General features: G+C 42.6%; 1 protein-coding gene across 3 annotated transcripts in view; it reads right to left on the bottom strand.

Moving 5' to 3' along the window:
• Positions 1–1,057: 1,057 nt before the first annotated feature.
• The window catches only part of LOC112224051 (cadherin-related family member 1-like), a 165,522-nt gene continuing 145,921 nt past the window's right edge, over positions 1,058–20,658 (bottom strand). For 2 of the 3 annotated variants that reach the window (XM_024400117.2, XM_024387333.2), the window contains 2 exons: positions 4,428–4,682; positions 1,058–1,854 (listed from right to left, as the gene is read on the bottom strand). In XM_024400117.2, the coding sequence (XP_024255885.1) occupies positions 1,252–1,854; positions 4,428–4,682 (858 nt within the window). In that variant the 3' untranslated portion in view covers positions 1,058–1,251. Of the gene's footprint in view, positions 2,754–4,427; positions 4,683–20,658 lie in introns of all 3 variants that reach the window. The other variant, XM_024400118.2, reaches the window with a different exon arrangement.

The following is a 20,658-nucleotide window of genomic DNA, read 5'->3' as shown; positions in this document are numbered from 1 at the left end:
AGAACAAAACATTGTGTAGATGCTTTTCAGACAATGCTGTTTAGACGTGTTTGTTTTATCATAGCTATGTTCTGTTGTTACTATTCCAATCACATATTTACGATGGTACGCTGCAGGGACCAGTCAACAATTATCACAAATGTGTGATTGTATGCGTCAAAGGGTTAATAAATTATTCCCTTTCTTCTCCAGGAGAGGGCAGTGAATAACACTGTTCCAGAGTGATTCGTAAGGTAATGAACCTAATCCTTTAGCCACCTTACAGTAAATACCCAAACTTTTTCTCGGCAACACCACCATCCTGGTCCTTGGATCCCATTGGCCAAACCCATATTTATCTCTAACCCCTAGACAAAGGACATAAGCAATTATTGCTTAAAAAGGCTGGCTCAAGATGTAAGTGGATGCACATACAAGGGATATGTTTGGTTTTAAAATCCACAAATTTCCTCTGTACTCATGTTTTTTTTGGGGGGGAATATAAATGAGAATCCAATTGGAAAGAGATGCACCACACAAATAGATGAAATTAGACATGTTTGATCAAGGGTCCTTACATGGCAGATGTGACAAATTATCCGCAATGTGATTGGTTTACCCCAAAATGTGCCTGCCTTAATGTGTTCAGATGCATTTTGCTTGACTCCCAAGCTTGTTGATCTTCTTTCTCAGGTGGTCAGACGAGTTCACCTCTCTCCGTTGATCCCTTTAGTCAGGTTAAGCTTCATAAAAGCTCTTGTAAGGAGCTTGGACAGAAGCCAAATAAGAGCCTTGTCCTGAGATCTAGTCTATGACTTCATCACGTAAGCTATAAGAACCTGAAATTACTAAGAACAGAAGGAATGGATCAGAGATTCACCAGTCCATAATATGAACTTTCTAATTGTTTGTTGGTTTTGTTTTGGATTATGTGTGTATTGTTATTGTATTACTAAATATTACTGCACTGTTGGAGCTAGAAATGTGAGGATTTCACTGCACCTGTGATAACATTTGCAAGTCTGTGTACGCAACCAATACACTTTGATTTGAACAGACTTTGAACCAAAGACACGCATGCACAGACGATCACATGTTTTTGTCAGTAAAAACAACAACAGCTGATGACTTCTACACATTGATGGTTGACATCTACACACACAATGTAAAGCACTTTGAAAGTTGCTGTATGAATTATATCTTTCATTGAGTATCATGACTCCCACTCATCAATACTCACAAGCAGACACAAACACTCACTCTCTCGCTCTCCTAAGAGGAGTTTGCCAACCTCCTCTGGTCCAGTCTCATTTTGAGCTCAGACACCAGTGCTGCATTCACACTGTCAACTGGTCTGTTCCTGTTCCTCTTAGGCTTGATCTGTGCTACTGTGCCCAATACTGTCGGTACCACCCATTGTCTGTCCCCTGGCCTCCCCCCAGGGAGCAGTGGGGGAAGGGCAGGGGCATTGGGCGGTGGTGGTGGCCAATGGCGTCCACTCACCATGCTCACATTGTGGTTTGGAGACCAATGGTGTCCAGTCACCACATTCATGTTGTGGTTTGGAGGCAGAGGGTGTCCGCTCGCTATGTTACAGTTGCTACAGTTGACCCCCACCATGACCTCTGGTTCTTGGATTAGGAGTTTCTCTCCAGAGTTCGGGAACTTGAAGGTCACGGGTGGTTTGTTTCGCCTCCGGATGCGGCGGTGGGGCAGGATCCTGTTGGACTTTTTGTTGCGCATGAACATGATGGTGGAGATGAAGACTGTCACCACAACCATGAGACTAATGACACCAGCGATCATACCTAAGATGTGCAAAGGCTTGTCTCTACTCTGCACGAAAAAGGATGCCCAAGGGCCCCTGAGTTGAGTCTGTAAAAGAGCACAGAGAGACACAGTCATGTCCATTGGACTGAAATGGGAGACTGCAAGTATACATGGGAAAATCCTAGTTATTTATTACCTTACGTGGTTCTGTGTGTGTTCCTATTTGGCTATGGGAATTTGGGACAAAGTGTATTATAATACATTTAAACTGCCAGACCACCACAGCCAAATCTGTACACGTGTTAAGCTAGCTAAACAGTGTGAAAACATTACACTACATTAGAATAACAAAAATCCCCAAATACGCCTACCGGAGCTTGGTCAGTGCTAACAATCTGTCTGCAAAACGTGGATCTGCAAAATACTAATCTGAGTTTGTCTGGAATGATAATTCCTGTCCCATTGACTGTTTTTTTTTGATTGAGACAAGATCAGAAGGATTAGATGGGGCACCCATTATTAACTGAGACCATGCAGCGTCACAATTGCAAATGAAATGTTTTGAGTTTACAGTTCATCCATAACATTTATCATGGATTTCTATTTCATTTCAAAGGAGTGATCAAAATATTCTATTGTGCTCTTGTACTCTTTCACAGACACAAATCATGCACTATGGTACAATGACCAGCTACAAATACAGGTGTCCTTCTAAGACAACATATAAACAGTAAGAGTCTTAGTGTAATGTTATGGGGGGACACCAAGACTGCTGGATGATCTCAAGGCAAGCTTTGTTTATGGCATTATACAGGCCTCCGTATAATCTTTCTGATCTTGCCATGAGGTTGAACGCCAGACTTTTTCAAAGTGTTGCAGTAAATGAGGGTGGAAATGAGGACAGTCGTTGCAATGGCAAAGGTGACAACACTAAAACAAATCCCAAACACAGCTGCGGGATGCTTCTTGAGGCTCAGGAAGTAGGAGAAAAATCTGGATTTGACCTGAAAATACAAAATTGACATTTAGAGGAGTTTAGATCATTTAGGGAATAGTTTATGAATGTTTCAAGGTGGAAACCTAAAAAAAACTAACAAACAGATATCTTGGGTTTGGATTACCGTGTTCAGTTGGATTGTTCTATTGAGCAGCTTGAACTATTTGTGATCACTATGGCCAAGAGTTTTCCTAAGCACGTGGTCTGACCAGGAAAATCTCTAAGCCCTGGTTATTACATAGTTATAGCATATAGTGAGCGTGCGTGTGAGTCGGTTTGAGCTGTGTGTGGTGTTGTGTTTCCCAACTAGCTAGGGGGATAGCTAACTAGTGGGGATTTGATCAAACTAAAACCCATGGCTCAATGCCTCTGTCGCATTGATTTCAACCTTTTATCTGAAAAAGACTGCTTCAAAACGTATTGGGTTACTCATGCAGTGAGCATCCCACTGGCTCACACATGAGGCTCCCAAAGATAGTATTAGCAGTATGCTTGGAATGAGGATATGTCACATACGTCTAAATGTAAACATTAGTGGAGGCCCCCTATCAGTTTTGGAGGCAGCAATACCTTTGCTAGCAAGGAGCGGTGCGGTAGCTAACTAAATCAAATTGATTTATATAGCCCTTCTTACATCAGCTGATATATCAAAGTGCTGTACAGAAACCCAGCCTAAAACCCCAAACAGCAAGCAATGAAGGTATAGAAGCACGGTGGCTAGGAAAAACTCCCTAGAAAGGCCAAATCCTAGGAAGAAACCTCGAGAGGAACCAGGCTATGAGGGGTGGCCAGTCCTGTTCTGGCTGGAGATTATAACAGAACATGGCCAAGATGTTCAAATGTTCATAAATGACCAGCATGGTCAAATAATAATAATCATAGTAGTTGTCGAGGGTGCAACAAGGCAGCACCTCAATAGTAAATGTCAGTTGGTTTTTCATAGCCGATCACTAACTAAGTGAATTGTTTCACCCGGCAGTTAGCCAAAATTGTTAGCTAGATAGCTAAAGTATGTATGCATAGATGTTCTGTAAGTAAGCTAGCTAGCTGTTTCAATTTCAATTTTACAGATTGTAACGTTATCCATTTCCCATGCACAATTATTTTTTTAACCAAAACAACCATTATGTCCCATTCATGACCAAAGCCATCAGATAGTGCATTACTTTTACCCTACCAAGCCGCACTGTTTCTTGACACACTGCTCGCTTAACATGGAAGCCATCCGCACCATTGTGTCGGAGGAAACACCGTACATCTGGCTACCGAAGTAAGCCCGCCACAGGAGTCACTAGAGTGCAATGTCAAACCTCCCCTAACCCAGACGATGCTGGGACAATTGTGCGCCGCCTCATGGGTCTCCCGGTCTCGGCTGGCTGTGACACAGCCTGGGATCAAACCAAGGTCTGTAGTGATGCCTTAGACCTCTGCGCCACTCTGGAGGCCCATGATGCACTGTTTGACTAAAAGCAACTATGCACCACTTTTGACCAGAGCCACTAGTGTGCCAGAGACAAGTCCTAACTTGAGACGTTCATGCAAATCTCCCATTGCAATCTAAATCTCCATTAATAATGCATCATCTACACAAAACACTGAGTTACATGTGCATATTCCAAGTTTATTTTCTTCCCTGTAAAATTAAATAGGTGTCATTGGAGATGTTCCCACTGTCTCTTACCGCCTCTGTGATGTCTATCTTGACCACCGTGGTGGTGCTGAAAGAGGGCGAGCCTCTGTCTTGGGCCTGGACCACCACAGACCAGGTACAGTCATTCTGTTTGGTGATGTTCTGGACGATGTCCATGGACTTGATGTAGGACTTGAGCTTGATCTCGCCCGTGTCTGCGTTGATGTCGAATATGTTTTCTGGGTCTGTCTTCATGATGGAGTACTCAATGACATTGTTGGGCCCCTCTGCATCGTCATCTTGCGCCTGTTGGCACATTACACATAAACCAGACACACGAGATACCGTTTTTCTCAATAGTGCTGGTACATTTATGAATATTGTCCCATGCTCTCAAAGTAAATCTACTTCCTTTGTGTTGTGTTGCATTGAGTTGAGTTAAATTGTGTTGTATTTAGATGTGCGTGGTTGCCATGAGGCAACCTAGGCAGAGACATAGAAATGAAATGAATAGAATGGATTGGAAAGCTCTAACCCTGGAAAGATTGACGTAACACAAGCAGTCATATTTAGCTAGCTCTCAGCTGACAGAAACCACAATATCAATTAGCTAATAGCAATTACTATTACAATTCATCACATCACGTGTGAGCACATCACGTGTGAGCTCCCCTCTAAAAATCAAAGGTAATCCGACGATAGTAGTTTGTGTGCGCCACCATGTTTGTTTTTTGTCATCAAACAAAGATAAGAGAAGACGAGGAGTTTGGTCTGTTTGCAGTATGTATGTTGAAGTAAGTTCACGCGAAAGATGAGTGAACCATTCCTTCACCTCATTATGGTATCTTTGGTCTGACAGACGTTTACGTGACACCCATAATGCATAGTCTAATGGCAATATACATGGCGCCACACATTGCTGGCAATTAGCTTAGCATTAGCTCATCATAATCAGTACAACCTTCAAAAAAAGTTTTACACACATCATAGGTGTCCATTACAATCCCTGCAATAATCGGAAGGCATTATTTCTCACTAGAACTTGAAAACGTGTGAATAAAACTGTAAAAACATTATGCTCCATACATACATACTGTATGCTACAGTATAAACGACAACACAGAAACGACAGAAAATAAGGCACTTACTTTGATATGTCCGAAGTTATTGTTTGTAAGGAAAACAACAAAGGCAATGTGAGGTCCAGCCAGAAAATGTGCCAGTTCATGCAAGACTGTGCAAATGTCTGCATACTTCATCTGTGAAAACACTGGGGAAGTGTTTCCTTGAAGAGAGACGTTTGTCTGGCTCTGTAAAGCCTCAAACATAAATAGTCACAATAGTGAAATGGGCTACTTCTATGTGAATTAATGAAGAGGCGGAACACACCTCGATTCAAACTGTTAGAAAATACAACTTTGAAGAATTTTGGGGGGAAATTGGCAAGTTGAAACATAAATAATTAGCAGCCAGTGTGTGTTAACTGTCCTGTTGCGTAATGATAACATTTTGGAACAGTGAGTGCATTCTGACATTATGTGCACAAAACAACTCATGCTGGGGTGACCATTAGAGATATTTGGAACTCAAAACGTGAAAAGGTTAATTTAAGGGGGAAATTCACCTTCAAATATTTTGTGCAACTGACTTAAACTTAAGGAAACTTTAAGGGAAAACATAAGGGGGAAAATATCTTGTTTTTTGAAACCGGGCCCAGATCCTGAGATGGGTGAGACATGCACGTTGCTACTTCAATCTGTGCTTCAATTAACTCAACCGACATTAAAAAAAATACACTGCTCAAAAAAATAAAGGGAACACTAACATAACACATCCTAGAGCTGAATGAATGAAATATTCTTATTAATTACTTTTTTCTTTACATAGCTGTATGTGCTGACAACAAAATCACACAAAAATGATCAATGGAAATCAAATGTATCAACCCATGGAGGTCTGGATTTGGAGTCACACTCAAAATTAAAGTGGAAAACCACACTACAGGCTGATCCAACTTTGATGTCCTTAAAACAAGTCAAAATGAGGTTCAGTAGTGTGTGTGGCCTCCACATGCCTGTATGACCTCCCTACAATGCCTGGGCATGCTCCTGGACAAGGTGATTACTGAGACTGAGCGTGTTGACGTCATTTCCGGTCACAACTTGCAGACTTGTTTTCGAGTTGCTGTGCGTTTTTGTTGCCGATCTATTTTGCTACCTGACAACTTTACGGTTTTTACTTTTTAATTACCGTTTATATATATATATATATATTTTTTTCCTCAACTTTTTCACTCCGGACGCTTTATCTGGACACGATTCGTCAGGACCAAGCCTGACCTGCTGAGGAGTGACGGACTCCATCCTAGCTGGAGGGGTGCTCTCATCTTATCTACCAACATAGACAGTGCTCTAACTCCTCTAGCTCCACAATGAAATAGGGTGCAGGCCAGGCAGCAGGCTGTTAGCCAGCCTGCCAGCATAGTGGAGTCTGCCACTAGCACAGTCAGTGTAGTCAGCTCAGCTATCACCATTGAGACCGTGTCTGTGCCTCGACCTAGGTTGGGCAAAACTAAACATGGCAGTGTTCGCCTTAGCAATCTCACTAGGATAAAGACCACCTCCATTCCTGTCATTATTGAAAGAGATCATGATACCTCACATCTCAAAATAGGGCTACTTAATGTTAGATCCCTTACTTCAAAGGCAATTATAGTCAATGAACTAATCACGGATCATAATCTTGATGTGATTGGCCTGACTGAAACATGGCTTAAGCCTGATGAATTTACTGTGTTAAATGAGGCCTCACCTCCTGGCTACACTAGTGACCATATCCCCCGTGCATCCCGCAAAGGCAGAGGTGTTGCTAACATTTACGATAGCAAATGTCAATTTACAACAAAAACCTCACCTCTTTTGAGCTTCTAGTCATGACATTTATGCAGCCTACTCAATCACTTTTTATAGCTACTGTTTACAAGCCTCCTGGGCCATATACAGCGTTCCTCACCGAGTTCCCTGAATTCCTATCGGACCTTGTAGTCATAGCAGATAATATTCTAATCTTTGGTGACTTTAATATTCACATGGAAAAGTCCACAGACCCACTCCAAAAGGCTTTCGGAGCCATCATCGACTCAGTGGGTTTTGTCCAACATGTCTCTGGACCCACTCACTGTCACAGTCATACGCTGGACCTAGTTTTGTCCCATGGAATAAATGTTGTGGATCTTAATGTTTTTCCTCATAATCCTGGACTATCGGACCACCATTTTATTACGTTTGCAATTGCAACAAATAATCTGCTCAGACCCCAAACAAGGAACATCAAAAGTCGTGCTATAAATTCACAGACAACACAAAGATTCCTTGATGTCCTTCCAGATTCCCTCTGTCTACCCAAGGACAAAAATCAGTTAACCACCTAACTGAGGAACTCAATTTAACCTTGCGCAATACCCTAGATGCAGTTGCACCCCTAAAAACATTTCTCATAAGAAACTAGCTCCCTGGTACACAGAAAATACCCGAGCTCTGAAGCAAGCTTCCAGAAAATTGGAATGGAAATGGCGCCACACCAAACTGGAAGTCTTCCGACTAGCTTGGAAAGACAGTACCGTGCAGTACCGAAGAGCCCTTACTGCTGCTCGATCATCCTATTTTTCTAACTTAATTGAGGAAAATAAGAACAATCTGAAATTTCTTTTTGATACTGTCGCAAAGCTAACTGAAAAGCAGCATTCCCCAAGAGAGGATGACTTTCACTTTGGCAGTGATAAATTCATGAACTTCCTTGAGGAAAAGATTCTGATTATTAGAAAGCAAATTACGGACTCCTCTTTAAATCTGCATATTCCTTCAAAGCTCAGTTGTCCTGAGTCTGCACAACTCTCCCAGGACCTAGGATCAAGAGAGACGCTCAAGTGTTTTAGTACTATATCTCTTGACACAATGATGAAAATAATCATGGCCTCTAAACCTTCAAGCTGCATACTGGACCCTATTCCAACTAAACTACTGAAAGAGCTGCTTCCTGTGCTTGGCCCTCCTATGTTGAACATAATAAACGGCTCTCTATCCACCGGATGTGTACCAAACTCACGAAAAGTGGCAGTAATAAAGCCTCTTGAAAAAGTCAAACCTTGACCCAGAAAATATAAAAAACTATTGGCCTATATCAAATCTTCCATTCCTCTCAAAAATTTTAGAAAAGGCTGTTGCACAGCAACTTACTGCCTTCCTGAAGACAAACAATGTATACGAAATGCTTCAGTCTGGTTTTAGACCCCATCATAGCACTGAGGCGGCACTTGTGAAGGTGGTAAATGACATTTTAATGGCATCGGACCGAGGCTCTGCATCTGTCCTCATGCTCCTAGACCTTAGTGCTGCTTTTGATACCATCGATCACCACATTCTTTTGGAGAGATTGGAAACCCAAATTGGTCTACACGGACAAGTTCTGGCCTGGTTTAGATCTTATCTGTCGGAAAGATATCAGTTTGTCTCTGTGAATGGTTTGTCCTCTGACAAATCAACTGTAAATTTCGGTGTTCCTCAAGGTTCCGTTTCAGGACCACTATTGTTTTCACTATATATTTTACCTCTTGGGGATGTTATTCGAAAACATAATGTTAACTTTCACTGCTATGCGGATGACACACAGCTGTACATTTCAATGAAACATGGTGAAGCCCCAAAATTGCCCTTGCTAGAAGCATGTGTTTCAGACATAAGGAAGTGGATGGCTGCAAACTTTCTACTTTTAAACTCGGACAAAACAGAGAAGCTTGTTCTAGGTCCCAAGAAACAAAGAGATCTTCTGTTGAATCTGACAATTAATCTTAATGGTTGTACAGTCGTCTCAAATAAAACTGAAAGACCTCGGCGTTACTCTGGACCCTGATCTCTCTTTTGAAGAACATCAAGACATTTTCAAGGACAGCTTTTTTCCATCTACGTAACATTGCAAAAATCAGAAACTTTCTGTCCAAAAATGATGCAGAAAAATTAATCCATGCTTTTGTCAATTCTAGGTTAGACTACTGCAATGCTCTACTTTCCAGCTACCCGGATAAAGCACTAAATAAACTTCAGTTGGTGCTAAATACGGCTGCTAGAATCCTGACTAGAACCAAAAAATTTGATCATATTACTCCAGTGCTAGCCTCTCTACACTGGCTTCCTGTCAAAGCAAGGGCTGATTTCAAGGTTTTACTGCTAACCTACAAAGCATTACATGGGCTTGCTCCTACCTATCTCTCTGATTTGGTCCTGCCGTACATACCTACACGTACGCTACGGTCACAAGACGCAGGCCACCTAATTGTCCCTAGAATTTCTAAGCAAACAGCTGGAGGCAGGGCTTTCTCCTATAGCGCTCCATTTTTATGGAACGGTCTGCCTACCCATGTCAGAGACGCAAACTCGGTCTCAACCTTTAAGTCTTTACTGAAGACTCATCTCTTCAGTGGGTCATATGATTGAGTGTAGTCTGGCCCAGGAGTGGGAAGGTGAACGGAAAGGCTCTGGAGCAACGAACCGCCCTTGCTGTCTCTGCCTGGCCGGTTCCCCTCTTTCCACTGGGATTCTCTGCCTCTAACCCTATTACAGGGGCTGAGTCACTGGCTTACTGGGGCTCTCTCATGCCGTCCCTGGAAGGGGTGCGTCACCTGAGTGGGTGATTCACTGATGTGGTCATCCTGTCTGGGTTGGCACCCCCCCCTTGGGTTGTGCCATGGCGGAGATCTTTGTGGGCTATACTCAGACTTGTCTCAGGATGGTAAGTTGGTGGTTGAAGATATCCCTCTAGTGGTGTGGGGGCTGTGCTTTGGCAAAGTGGGTGGGGTTATATCCTTCCTGTTTGGCCCTGTCCGGGGGTGTCCTCGGATGGGGCCACAGTGTCTCCTGACCCCTCCTGTCTCAGCCTCCAGTATTTATGCTGCAGTAGTTTGTGTCGGGGGCTAGGGTCAGTTTGTTATATCTGGAGTACTTCTCCTGTCCTATTCGGTGTCCTGTGTGAATCTAAGTGTGCGTTCTCTAATTCTCTCCTTCGCTCTTTCTTTCTCTCTCTCGGAGGACCTGAGCCCTAGGACCATGCCCCAGGACTACCTGACATGATGACTCCTTGCTGTCCCCAGTCCATCTGACCGTGCTGCTGCTCCAGTTTCAACTGTTCTGCCTTATTATTATACGACCATGCTGGTCAATTATGAACATCTTGGCCATGTTCTGTTATAATCTCCACCCGGCACAGCCAGAAGAGGACTGGCCAACCCACATAGCCTGGTTCCTCTCTAGGTTTCTTCCTAGATTTTGGCCTTTCTAGGGAGTTTTTCCTAGCCACCGTGCTTCTACACCTGCATTGCTTGCTGTTTGGGGTTTTAGGCTGGGTTTCTGTACAGCACTTTGAGATATCAGCTGATGTACGAAGGGCTATATAAATAAATTTGAAGAGGTGGCGGATGGTCTCCTGAGGGATCTCCTCCCAGACCTGGACTAAAGCATCCGCCAACTCCTGGACAGTCTGTGGTGCAATGTGGCGTTGGTGGATGGAGCAAGACATGATATCCCAGATGTGCTCAATTGGATTCCGGTCTGGGGAACGGGCGGGCCAGTCCAAAGCATCAATGCATTCGTCTTGCAGGAACTGCTGAAACTCTCCAGCCACGAGGTCTAGCATAGTCTTGCATTAGGAGGAACCCAGGGCCAACCACACCAGCATATGGTCTCACAGGGGGTCTGAGGATCTCATCTCGGTACCTAATGGCAGTCAGGCTACCTCTGGCGAGCACATGGAGGGCTGTGCGGCCCCCCCAAAGAAATGCCACCCCACACCATGACTGACCCACCGCCAAACCGGTCATGCTGGAGGATGTTGCAGCCAGCAGAACGTTCTCTACGGCGTCTCCAGACTCTGTCACATCTGTCACATGTGCTCAGTGTGAACCTGCTTTCATCTGTGAAGAGCACAGGGTGCCAGTGGCAAATTTGCCAATCTTGGTGTTCTCTGGCAAATGCCAAACGTCCTGCACGGTGTTGGGTTGTAAGCACAACCCTCACCTGTGGATGTCGGGCCCTCATACCACCCTCATGGAGTCTGTTTCTGACCGTTTGAGCAGACACATGCACATTTGTGGCCTGCTGGAGGTCATTTTGCAGGGCTCTGGCAGTGCTCCTCCTCCTCCTTGCACAAAGGCAGAGGTAGCGGCCCTGCTGCTGGGTTGTTGCCCTCCTACGTGCGGCTTCCTCCATGTCTCCTGATGTACTGGCCTGTCTCCTGGTAGCGCCTCCATGCTCTGGACACTACGCTAACAGACACAGCAAACCTTCTTGCCACAGCTCGCATTGTGCCATCCTGGATGAGCTGCACTACCTGAGCCACTTGTGTGGGTTGTAGACTCCGTCTCATGCTACCACTAGAGTGAACACACCGCCAGCATTCAAAAGTGACCAAAACATCAGCCAGGAAGCATAGGAACTGAGAAATGGTCACCACCTGCAGAACCACTCCTTTATTAGGGGTGTCTTGCTAATTGCCTATAATTTCCACCTGTTGTCTATTCCATTTGCACAACAGCATGCAGAATTTATTGTCAATCAGTGTTGCTTCTTAAGTGGACAGTTTGATTTCACAGAAGTGTGATTGACTTGGAGTTACATTGTGCTGTTTAAGTGTTCCCTTTATTTTTTTGAGCAGTGTATATTCTATTGCATGAGTCACATCAGTTAGCATCATTTGAAATAACATTCTACATGACCATGTCAATCCAGCATCAGTTGATAGAACATGTAAAATTACAGTGGAAATTATTGCATCATAATACCTGGAAGCCATTGCGAATGTACCCATGACTTTACCAGTCAAATTGCCTCAGTTAGCTCTACTAATGTAGACCATTTTTTCCGGTTTGATGTTAATGCGAGTGTAGTGAAATGCTCGTGCTTCTAGTTACGAAATTGCAGTAATATCTAACAAGTAATCTAACAATTCCAGAACAACTACCTAATACACACAAATTCAAAAGGGATGGAATAAGAATATGTACATACAAATATACGGATGGGCGATGACCGAACGACATAGGCATGATGCAATAGATGGTATAAATACAGTATATACATATGAGATGAGTAATGTAAGATATGTAAACATTACTAAAGTCACTAGTGATCAATTTATTAAAGTGGTCACTGATTTTGAGTCTGTTATATAGACAGCAGCCTGTCTGTTAGTGATGGCTGTTTAACAGTCTGATTGCCTTGATAGAAGTTGTTTTTCAGTCTCTCGGTCCCAGCTTTGATGCACCTGTACTGACCTCACCTTCTGGATGATAACGGGGTGAACAGGCAGTGGCTCGGGTGGTTATTGTCTTTCATTATCTTTTTGGCCTTCCTGTGACATTGGGTGCTGTGGGTGTCTTGGAGGGCACATAGTTTACCCACGGTGATGCATTGTGCAGACCGCACCACCCTCTGGAGAGCCTTGTGTCTGTGGGCGGTGCAGTTGCCATACCAGGCGGTGATACAGCCCGACAGGATGCTCTCAATTGTGAATCTGTAAAAGTTTGTGAGGATTTTAGGTGACACACCAAATTTCTTCATCCTCCTGAGGTTCTTCACCACACTGTCTGTGTGGGTGGACCATTTCAGTTTGTCCGTGATGGGAACTTAAAACTTTCCACCTTCTCCACTACTGTCCTGTTGATGTGAATAGGGGGGTTGCTCCCTCTGCTGTTTCCTGAAGTCCACGATAATCTCCTTTGTTTTGTTGACGTTGAGTGAGAGTTTGTTTTCCTGACACCACACTCCGAGTGCCCTTACCTCCCCTTTGTAGGCTCTCATCTTTGTTGGTAATCAAGCCCACTACTGTTGTGTCGTCTGCAATCTTGATGATTAAGTTGGAGGCGTGCATGGCCACGCAGTCATGGGTGAACAGGGAGTACAGCAGCGGGCTGAGCATGCATCCTTGTGGGTCCCCAGTGTTGAGGATCAGCAAAGTGGAGATGCTGTTTCCTACCTTCACCACCTAGGGCAGCCCGTCAGAAAGTCCAGGACCCAATTTCACAGGGCGGGGTTGAGACCCAGGGCCTCGAACTTATTGATTAGCTTGGAGGATACTATGGTGTTAAGCTGTACTCAATGGACAGCATTCTTACATAGGTATTCCTCTTGTCCAGATGGGATAGGGCACTGTGATGATGATTGCATCGTCTGTGGACCTATTGGGGTGGAATGCAAATTGAAGTGGGGCTAGGGTGGTAGGTAAGGTGGAGGTGTAATGATCCTTGACTAGTCTCTCAAAGCACTCCATGATGACAGAAGTGAGTGCTACGGGGCAAAAGTCATTTTGTTCAGTTATCTTTGACTTCTTGGGTATTCCTGAACTCCAATAATGAATTCAAAACATTGAGTAACTTCATACATTGTCCAACTGTTGCATTTATTACAATAATTTTTAAAACCTTTTAACAATTTACATTGACCTCCCCCTCCCTTTTGTACACTGCTGCTACTCACTGTTTCTATGCATAATCACTTCACCCCCACGTACATGTACAAATTACCTCAACTAACCTGTACCCCTGCACACTGACTTGGTACCGGTGCCCCCTGTATAACCTCATTATTGTTATTCTAATTGTGTTACTTTTTTATTGTGACTTTCATTTTAGTCTACTTGGTAAATATTTTCTTAACTCTTCTTGAACTGCTCTGTTGGTTAGGGGCTTGTAAGTACGCATTTCCCGGTAAAGTCTATACTTGTTGTATTCGGCGCATGTGACAAATAAAGTTTGATTTGATATGTAGGGACAGCAACTGAGGGAGTGGTAGTAATTGTGAAGGATGCTATAGTAACAGCATGGAATTGGACTACAGAGCCAATGAGTGTTATCTTGAATATGCATTATGTTAGTGGTAGCAGGGGTTACCTTGTTAGCATGGCTGGGATATCACCATCAGAAGGTGTTGAAACCTGTATAGAGTGCTGTATTACCTCAAGATGAGGTACAGTTGATTAAGGCCACCGCACTTGTATATCGGGTGACCATGGAGGGAGAAGGAGATGATGGGGGGCGAAATGAGGATGCTATGGCGTGGGAACACTTTTTGAAAACTGCTATCGGAGGAGGAAGTCTGGGTACAAGCATGAGGAGTCATTTTTGTGGACCCCAGCAGAACAGTATCCCAAAGGTACACTGCCAGTTGATCTTCTACAGTGCCTTGCAAAAGTATTCATCCTCCTTGGCGTTTTTCCTATTTTGTCGCATTACAACCTGTAATTTAAATGGATTTGTATTTCATGTAATGGACACACACAAGTCCAAATTGGTGAAGTGAATTGAAAAAATGTAATTGCTTCAAAAAAATAAAAATGGAAAAGTGGTGCATGCAAATGTATTCACCCCTTTGCTATGAAGCCCTTAAATAAGATCTGGTGCAACCAATTACCTTCAAAAGTCACATCATTTGTTAAATAAAGTCCACCTGTGTGCAATCTGAGTGTCACATGATATGTTACAAGATCTCAGTATATACGTACAGTTGAAGTCAGAAGTTTACATACAGCTTAGCCAAATACATTTAAAATCTAAAAACAATTCCTGACATTTAATCCTAGTAAAAATTCAGTTTTAGGTCAGTTAGGAATTTTATTTAAAAAATGTGACATGCAAGAATAATAGTAGAGAGAATGATTTATTTCAGCTTTTATTTCTTTCATCACATTCCCAGTGGGTCAGAAGTTTACATACACTCAATTAGTATTTGGTAGCATTAGCTTTAAATTGTTTATAACTTGGTTGAAACGTTTTGGGAAGCCTTCCACAAACCTCCCACAAAAAGTTGGGGTGATTTGGCCCATTCCTCCTGACTGAGCTGGTGTAACTGAGTCAGGTTTGTAGGCCTCCTTGCTCGCACACACTTTTTCAGTTCTGCCCACACATTTTCTATAGGATTGAGGTCAGGGCTTTGAGATGTCCACTCCAATACCTTGACTTTGTTGTCCTTAAACCATTTTGCCACAACTTTGGAAGTATGCTTGGGGTCATTGTCCATTTGGAAGACTGATTTGCGTCCAAGCTTTAACATTTAACTGATGTCTTGAGATGTTGCTTCAATATATCCACATAATTTTCCTTCCACATGACTCCATCTATTTTGTGAAGTGCACCAGCCCCTCCTGCAGCAAAGCAGCCCCTCCTGCAGCAAAGCTTCCCCACAACATGATGTTGCCAGCCCCGTGTGTCACGTTTGGGATGGTGTTCTTTGGCTTGCAAGACTCTCCTTTTTTCCTTCAAACATAACGATGGTCAATATGGCCAAACAGTTATTTTTTTGTTTCATCAGACCAGAAGTTTCTCCAAAAAGATTGATCTTTGTCCCCATGTGCAGTTGCAAACCGTAGTCTGGCTTTTTTATAGCAGTTTTGGAGCAGTGACTTCTTCCTTGCTGAGTGCCCTTTCAGGTTACGTCAAAATAGGACTCGTTTTACTGTGGATATTGATAATTTTGCACCTGTTTCCTCCAGCATCTTCACAAGGTCCTTTGCTGGTCTACTGGGATTGATATGCACTTTTCACACAAAAGTACGTTCATCTCTAGGAGACAGAATGAGTCTCCTTCCCGAGCGGTGTGATGGCTGCGTGGTCCCATGGTGTTTATACTTGCATAATATTGCTTTTACAGATGAACGCCTTGGAATACATCCACAGGTAGACTTCCAATTGACTCAAATAATGTCAATTAGCCTATCGGAAGCTTCTTAATAACCTCTTAGGGATATGGAGACGCTAGCGTCTCGTGTGGCCAATAGCCTGGGGAAATGCATAGCGCCAAATTCAAATACGCGATAAAACTCAAACTTTCATTAAATCACACATGCAGGGTACTCAATTAAAGCTACACTCGTTGTGAATCCAGCCAACATGTCAGATTTTAAAAATGCTTTTTGGCGAAAGCACGAGAAGCTATTATCTGATAGCATGCACCCCCCCTGAACCACCTGAACGAGATGTAAACAAAATAATTAGCGTAGCCGGCGCTACACAAGACGCTGAAATAAAATATAAAACATGCATTACCTTTGACGAGCTTCTTTGTTGGCACTCCAATATGTCCCATAAACATCACAATTGGTCCTTTTTTTCGATTAATTCCGTCCATGTATACCCAAAATGTCCATTTCTAAAGCCCGTTTGATCCAGAAAAAAAACAGCTTTTCAAAACGCAACGTCATTACAAAACATTTCAAAAGTTGCCTATAAACTTTGCCAAAATATTTCAAACTACTTTTGTAATCCAACTTTAGGTATTTTTAAACGTTAATAATCGATCAAATTGTTGACGGGGCGATCTGTATTCAATAACAGCAAGTCAACAATACATGCAGGATTTTCTCTCTTACATAATCCACAGTGTAACCTCTGCCTCTTCTTCGTTTCACCAATGATTCACTTCAACCCAAAGACTGGTGACATCCGGTGGAAGTTGTAGGAACTGTAAACTGGGCGCTATCTAATTTCCCTTGACAAAGACAATTCAGGGAACTGCCAGAGGGATTTTTTTTTTCTTTCTGAACAGTTTTTCCCTTGGGGTTTTGCCTGCTACATAAGTTCTGTTATAGTCACAGACATGATTGAACCAGTTTTAGAAACTTCAGTGTTTTCTATCCACACATACTAATCCTATGCATATACTATATTCCTGGCATGAGTAGCAGGAAGTTGACATTTTGCATGCTTTTTATCAAAAAGTAGAAATACTGCACCCTATCCTTTAAGCCACAACATAATTTTCTGGAATTTTCCAAGCTGTTTAAAGGCACAGTCAACTTAGTATACCTGTTAAGGATAGGGCTGACTACTGCCCCCTTGAGGAATTGCGTGCCCATAGTAAACAGAAAAAAAATCTGTCAAAAATTGCTAATATATGCATATAATAATTATTATTGAATAGAAAACTCTAAAGCTTCTAAAACCGTTCAAATTATGTCTCTATGTAAAGCAGAACTCTCAGGGCATCCATTCTCCCAAACTCTTGACAACAGAAAAGTTGGGCCAACTTTGACGTCATCGCACCCACCCTTCCCAACCAGCTACAGATCTGGGAACAGTTCCTATCTCTTCAGCGCGATGTCCCCTTTCAGTGGGGCCTGCCATTGTGAGAATCGCACGCTCCCTCGAGTTTTGGCGGGCTGAAACCTCCGGGTCACGCGAAAATACATGCACTTTCATGCGCACGTCGGGTCCGGAGCTCTCTTTGTTCCAAGATTCACCAAAAGATTGTAGGTTTGTCTGTTCACGCTAAGGATTGTTTTCTATGTTTAAAACATGCTAAAGCTCGATTCTGCACTTAGTTTGATCAGTTTAGTCGACATATAATATGTAATTTTGAAGTTGATGCGCATCCACTAGAATTTTGCCTGCATTTTGACCGGAATTTGTCGTGTTTGATAACCTAAAGACACAGACTTGAAAACCAAACGCAGTTTTTGGTAAGTATAACTCCTTCCACGTCTTCTGATCGAAGAACAACAAAGGTAAGGGAATATTTATGTGTTAATTATGGGTTTCTGTGGACTCCGAGATAGAGACATAATGCTAATTTCTGAGCGCCGTCTCATATTATAGCCTAGTGAACGAATTCTGTAACGTTAAAAATAAATGTAACACAGCGGTTGCATTAAGAAGAAGTGTATCTTTCTAACTATATGTAGAACATGTATATTTAGTCAAAGTTTATGATGTGTATTGCTTGTTATCTGACGTTAGCTCCGGCAGATATCATCATTTCTCCGGACATCTGAGTAGCATTTTTTGAACATGGCGTCATTGTAAACAGAGATTTATGGATATAAATTGAATATTATTGGAAAAAACACACATGTACTGTGTAACATGTCCTATTACTGTCATCTGATGAAGATTTTCAAAAGGTTAGTGAATTATTTTTCTTTTAATCCTGCGGCTGTTGATTGCATATTTTGTTCAACGTGGCTAATTCAAATTAGCTGTGTCTTTGGTGGTGGTTTGACATAAATATGTGCTATGTTTTCGCCGTAAAACATTTTAGAAAACTGACTTGCTGGCTAGATGAACAAGGTGTTTCTTTCATTTGAGCTATTGGACTTGTTAATGTGTGGAGGTTAAATATTTCTAAGAATATTTTTGCGTTCCATTCGCCACGTCCCAGTTAACGTCGGTTCCCAACTGGGAACCTGAATCTGTAACAGGATGTAAACTTCTGACCCACTGGAATTTTGATACATTGAATTATAAGTGAAATAATCTGTCTGTTAACAATTGTTGGAAAAATTACTTGTATCGCACAAAGTAGATGTCCTAACCAACTTCCCAAAACTATAGTTTGTGGAATGGTTGAAAAACAAGTTTTAATGACTCCAACCTGAGTGTATGTAAACTCCCGACTTCAAGTGTATACACCTGTTCTGAAAGGCCCCAGAGTCTGCAACACCACTAAGCAAGGGGGCACCAACAAGCAAGCTGCACCATGAAGACCAAGGAGCTCTCCAAACAGGTCAGGGACAAAGTTGTGGAGAAGTACTGTTGGGGGTGAATCAGAATAGTTGGGTAACATAGATACAATGTTTTATTTTCATTATATGCTTGTGAGTTACTTCTCATTTAGAATGTATCTTGTTGTACTATAGTGGTGGCCATTTGCAGTTATCCTTTCTCTGTCCTAGGTTCAGTTACTTGGGCCACAGAAAGGGGAGAGGTCAAGCTTGTCTTCATATGTAAACATATCTTTTAAACCATGTGAAGGGGTGATTGAGGGGGAACCAATGATCTCTTGGCTCCACAATGTCTGTGTGCCAGTCACTGTGATCTTGTCCAGGAGGGGTGTATTTGATATATGCTAGTGGATGAGGTAATGTCTTGGTACTATGTTGTACCAAGAACGAGAAATAGAACCTCGTTTTATGAGAGCAAACTGAACGATAATTTATAGCTAATGCTGTCTGGCTATGGGATACTCCTCTCTCAAGTAAAGTCTTCCTTTGTAATGTTCCTAAGATCTGTTATTCGTCATGTGAGTTGAGATGGGTGTGTCTTGGCTATAAATGATACTAAGAACTGTTTTGTAAGCACTCAGAGAATTCATTTATAGACACTGAATTAATCTGAGAGTCACAGGGTTGTGATGGAGCTCATATAATTAAAGATGGACTTTATGATAACTCTGACTTGTGTGTGGTTTGCTCTCATGATTTGGTAAGACAGGAAATTTCCACTACAGTACAGATCAGGGTTGGGTTATAAAAATATATCCGAAACTTTGAACACCCCACGGAACACCATTAAATCAATTATTAAAAAATGGAAAGAATATGGCACCACAACAGACCTGCCAAGAGAAGACCACCCACCAAAACTCACAGACCAGGCAAGGAGGGAATTAATCAGAGAGGCAACAAAGAGACCAAAGATAGCCCTGAAGGAGCTGCAAAGTTCCACAGTGGAGATTGGAGTATCTGTCCATAGGACCACTTTAAGCCATACACTCCAGATAGCTGGGCTTTATGGAAGTGTGGCCAGAAAAAAGCCACTGCTTGAAGAAAAAAATACAAACATGTTTGGTGTGGGAGACTCCTCAAACATATGCAAGAAGGTACTCTGGTGAGTTGAGACTATAATTGAGCTTTTTGGCCATCAAGGAAAACGTTACATCTGGCGCAAACCCAACACCCCGACAACACCATCCCCACAGTGAAGCATGGTGGTGGCAGCATCATGCTGTGGGGACATTTTTCATTGGCAGGGACTGGGAAACTGGTCAGAATTGAAAGAATTGTGGATTGCGCTAAATACAGGGAAATTCTTGAGAAAGCCTGTTTCAGTCTTCCAGAGATTTGAGACTGGGACGAAGGTTCACCTTCCAGCAGAGCAATAACCCTAGGCATACTGATAAAGCAACACTCGAGTGGTTTAAGGGGAAACGTGTAAATGTCTAGGAATGGGATAGTCAAAGCCCAGACCTCAATCCAATTGAGAAGCTGTGTTATGACTTAAAGATTGCTCTACACCAGCGGAACCCATCCAACTTGAAGAAGCTGGAGCAGTTTTGCCTTGAGGAATGGGCAAAAATCCCAGTGGCTAGATGTGCCAAGCTTATAGACACATACCGCAAGAGACTTGCTGCTGTAATTGCTGCAAAAGGTGTCTCTACAAAGTATCGACTTTGCGGTGGTGAATAGTTATGCAGTTTGTAGTATTTCTTGTTTGTTTCATAATTAAACAGATTTTGCATCTTTAAAG

The sequence above is a fragment of the Oncorhynchus tshawytscha genome, linkage group LG25 (assembly GCF_018296145.1).
Source record: "Oncorhynchus tshawytscha isolate Ot180627B linkage group LG25, Otsh_v2.0, whole genome shotgun sequence".
Classification (NCBI taxonomy): Eukaryota; Metazoa; Chordata; class Actinopteri; order Salmoniformes; family Salmonidae; genus Oncorhynchus; species Oncorhynchus tshawytscha.
The sequence above is the reverse complement of the archived record's forward strand: the minus strand, read 5'-3'. Positions and strand labels throughout refer to the sequence as shown.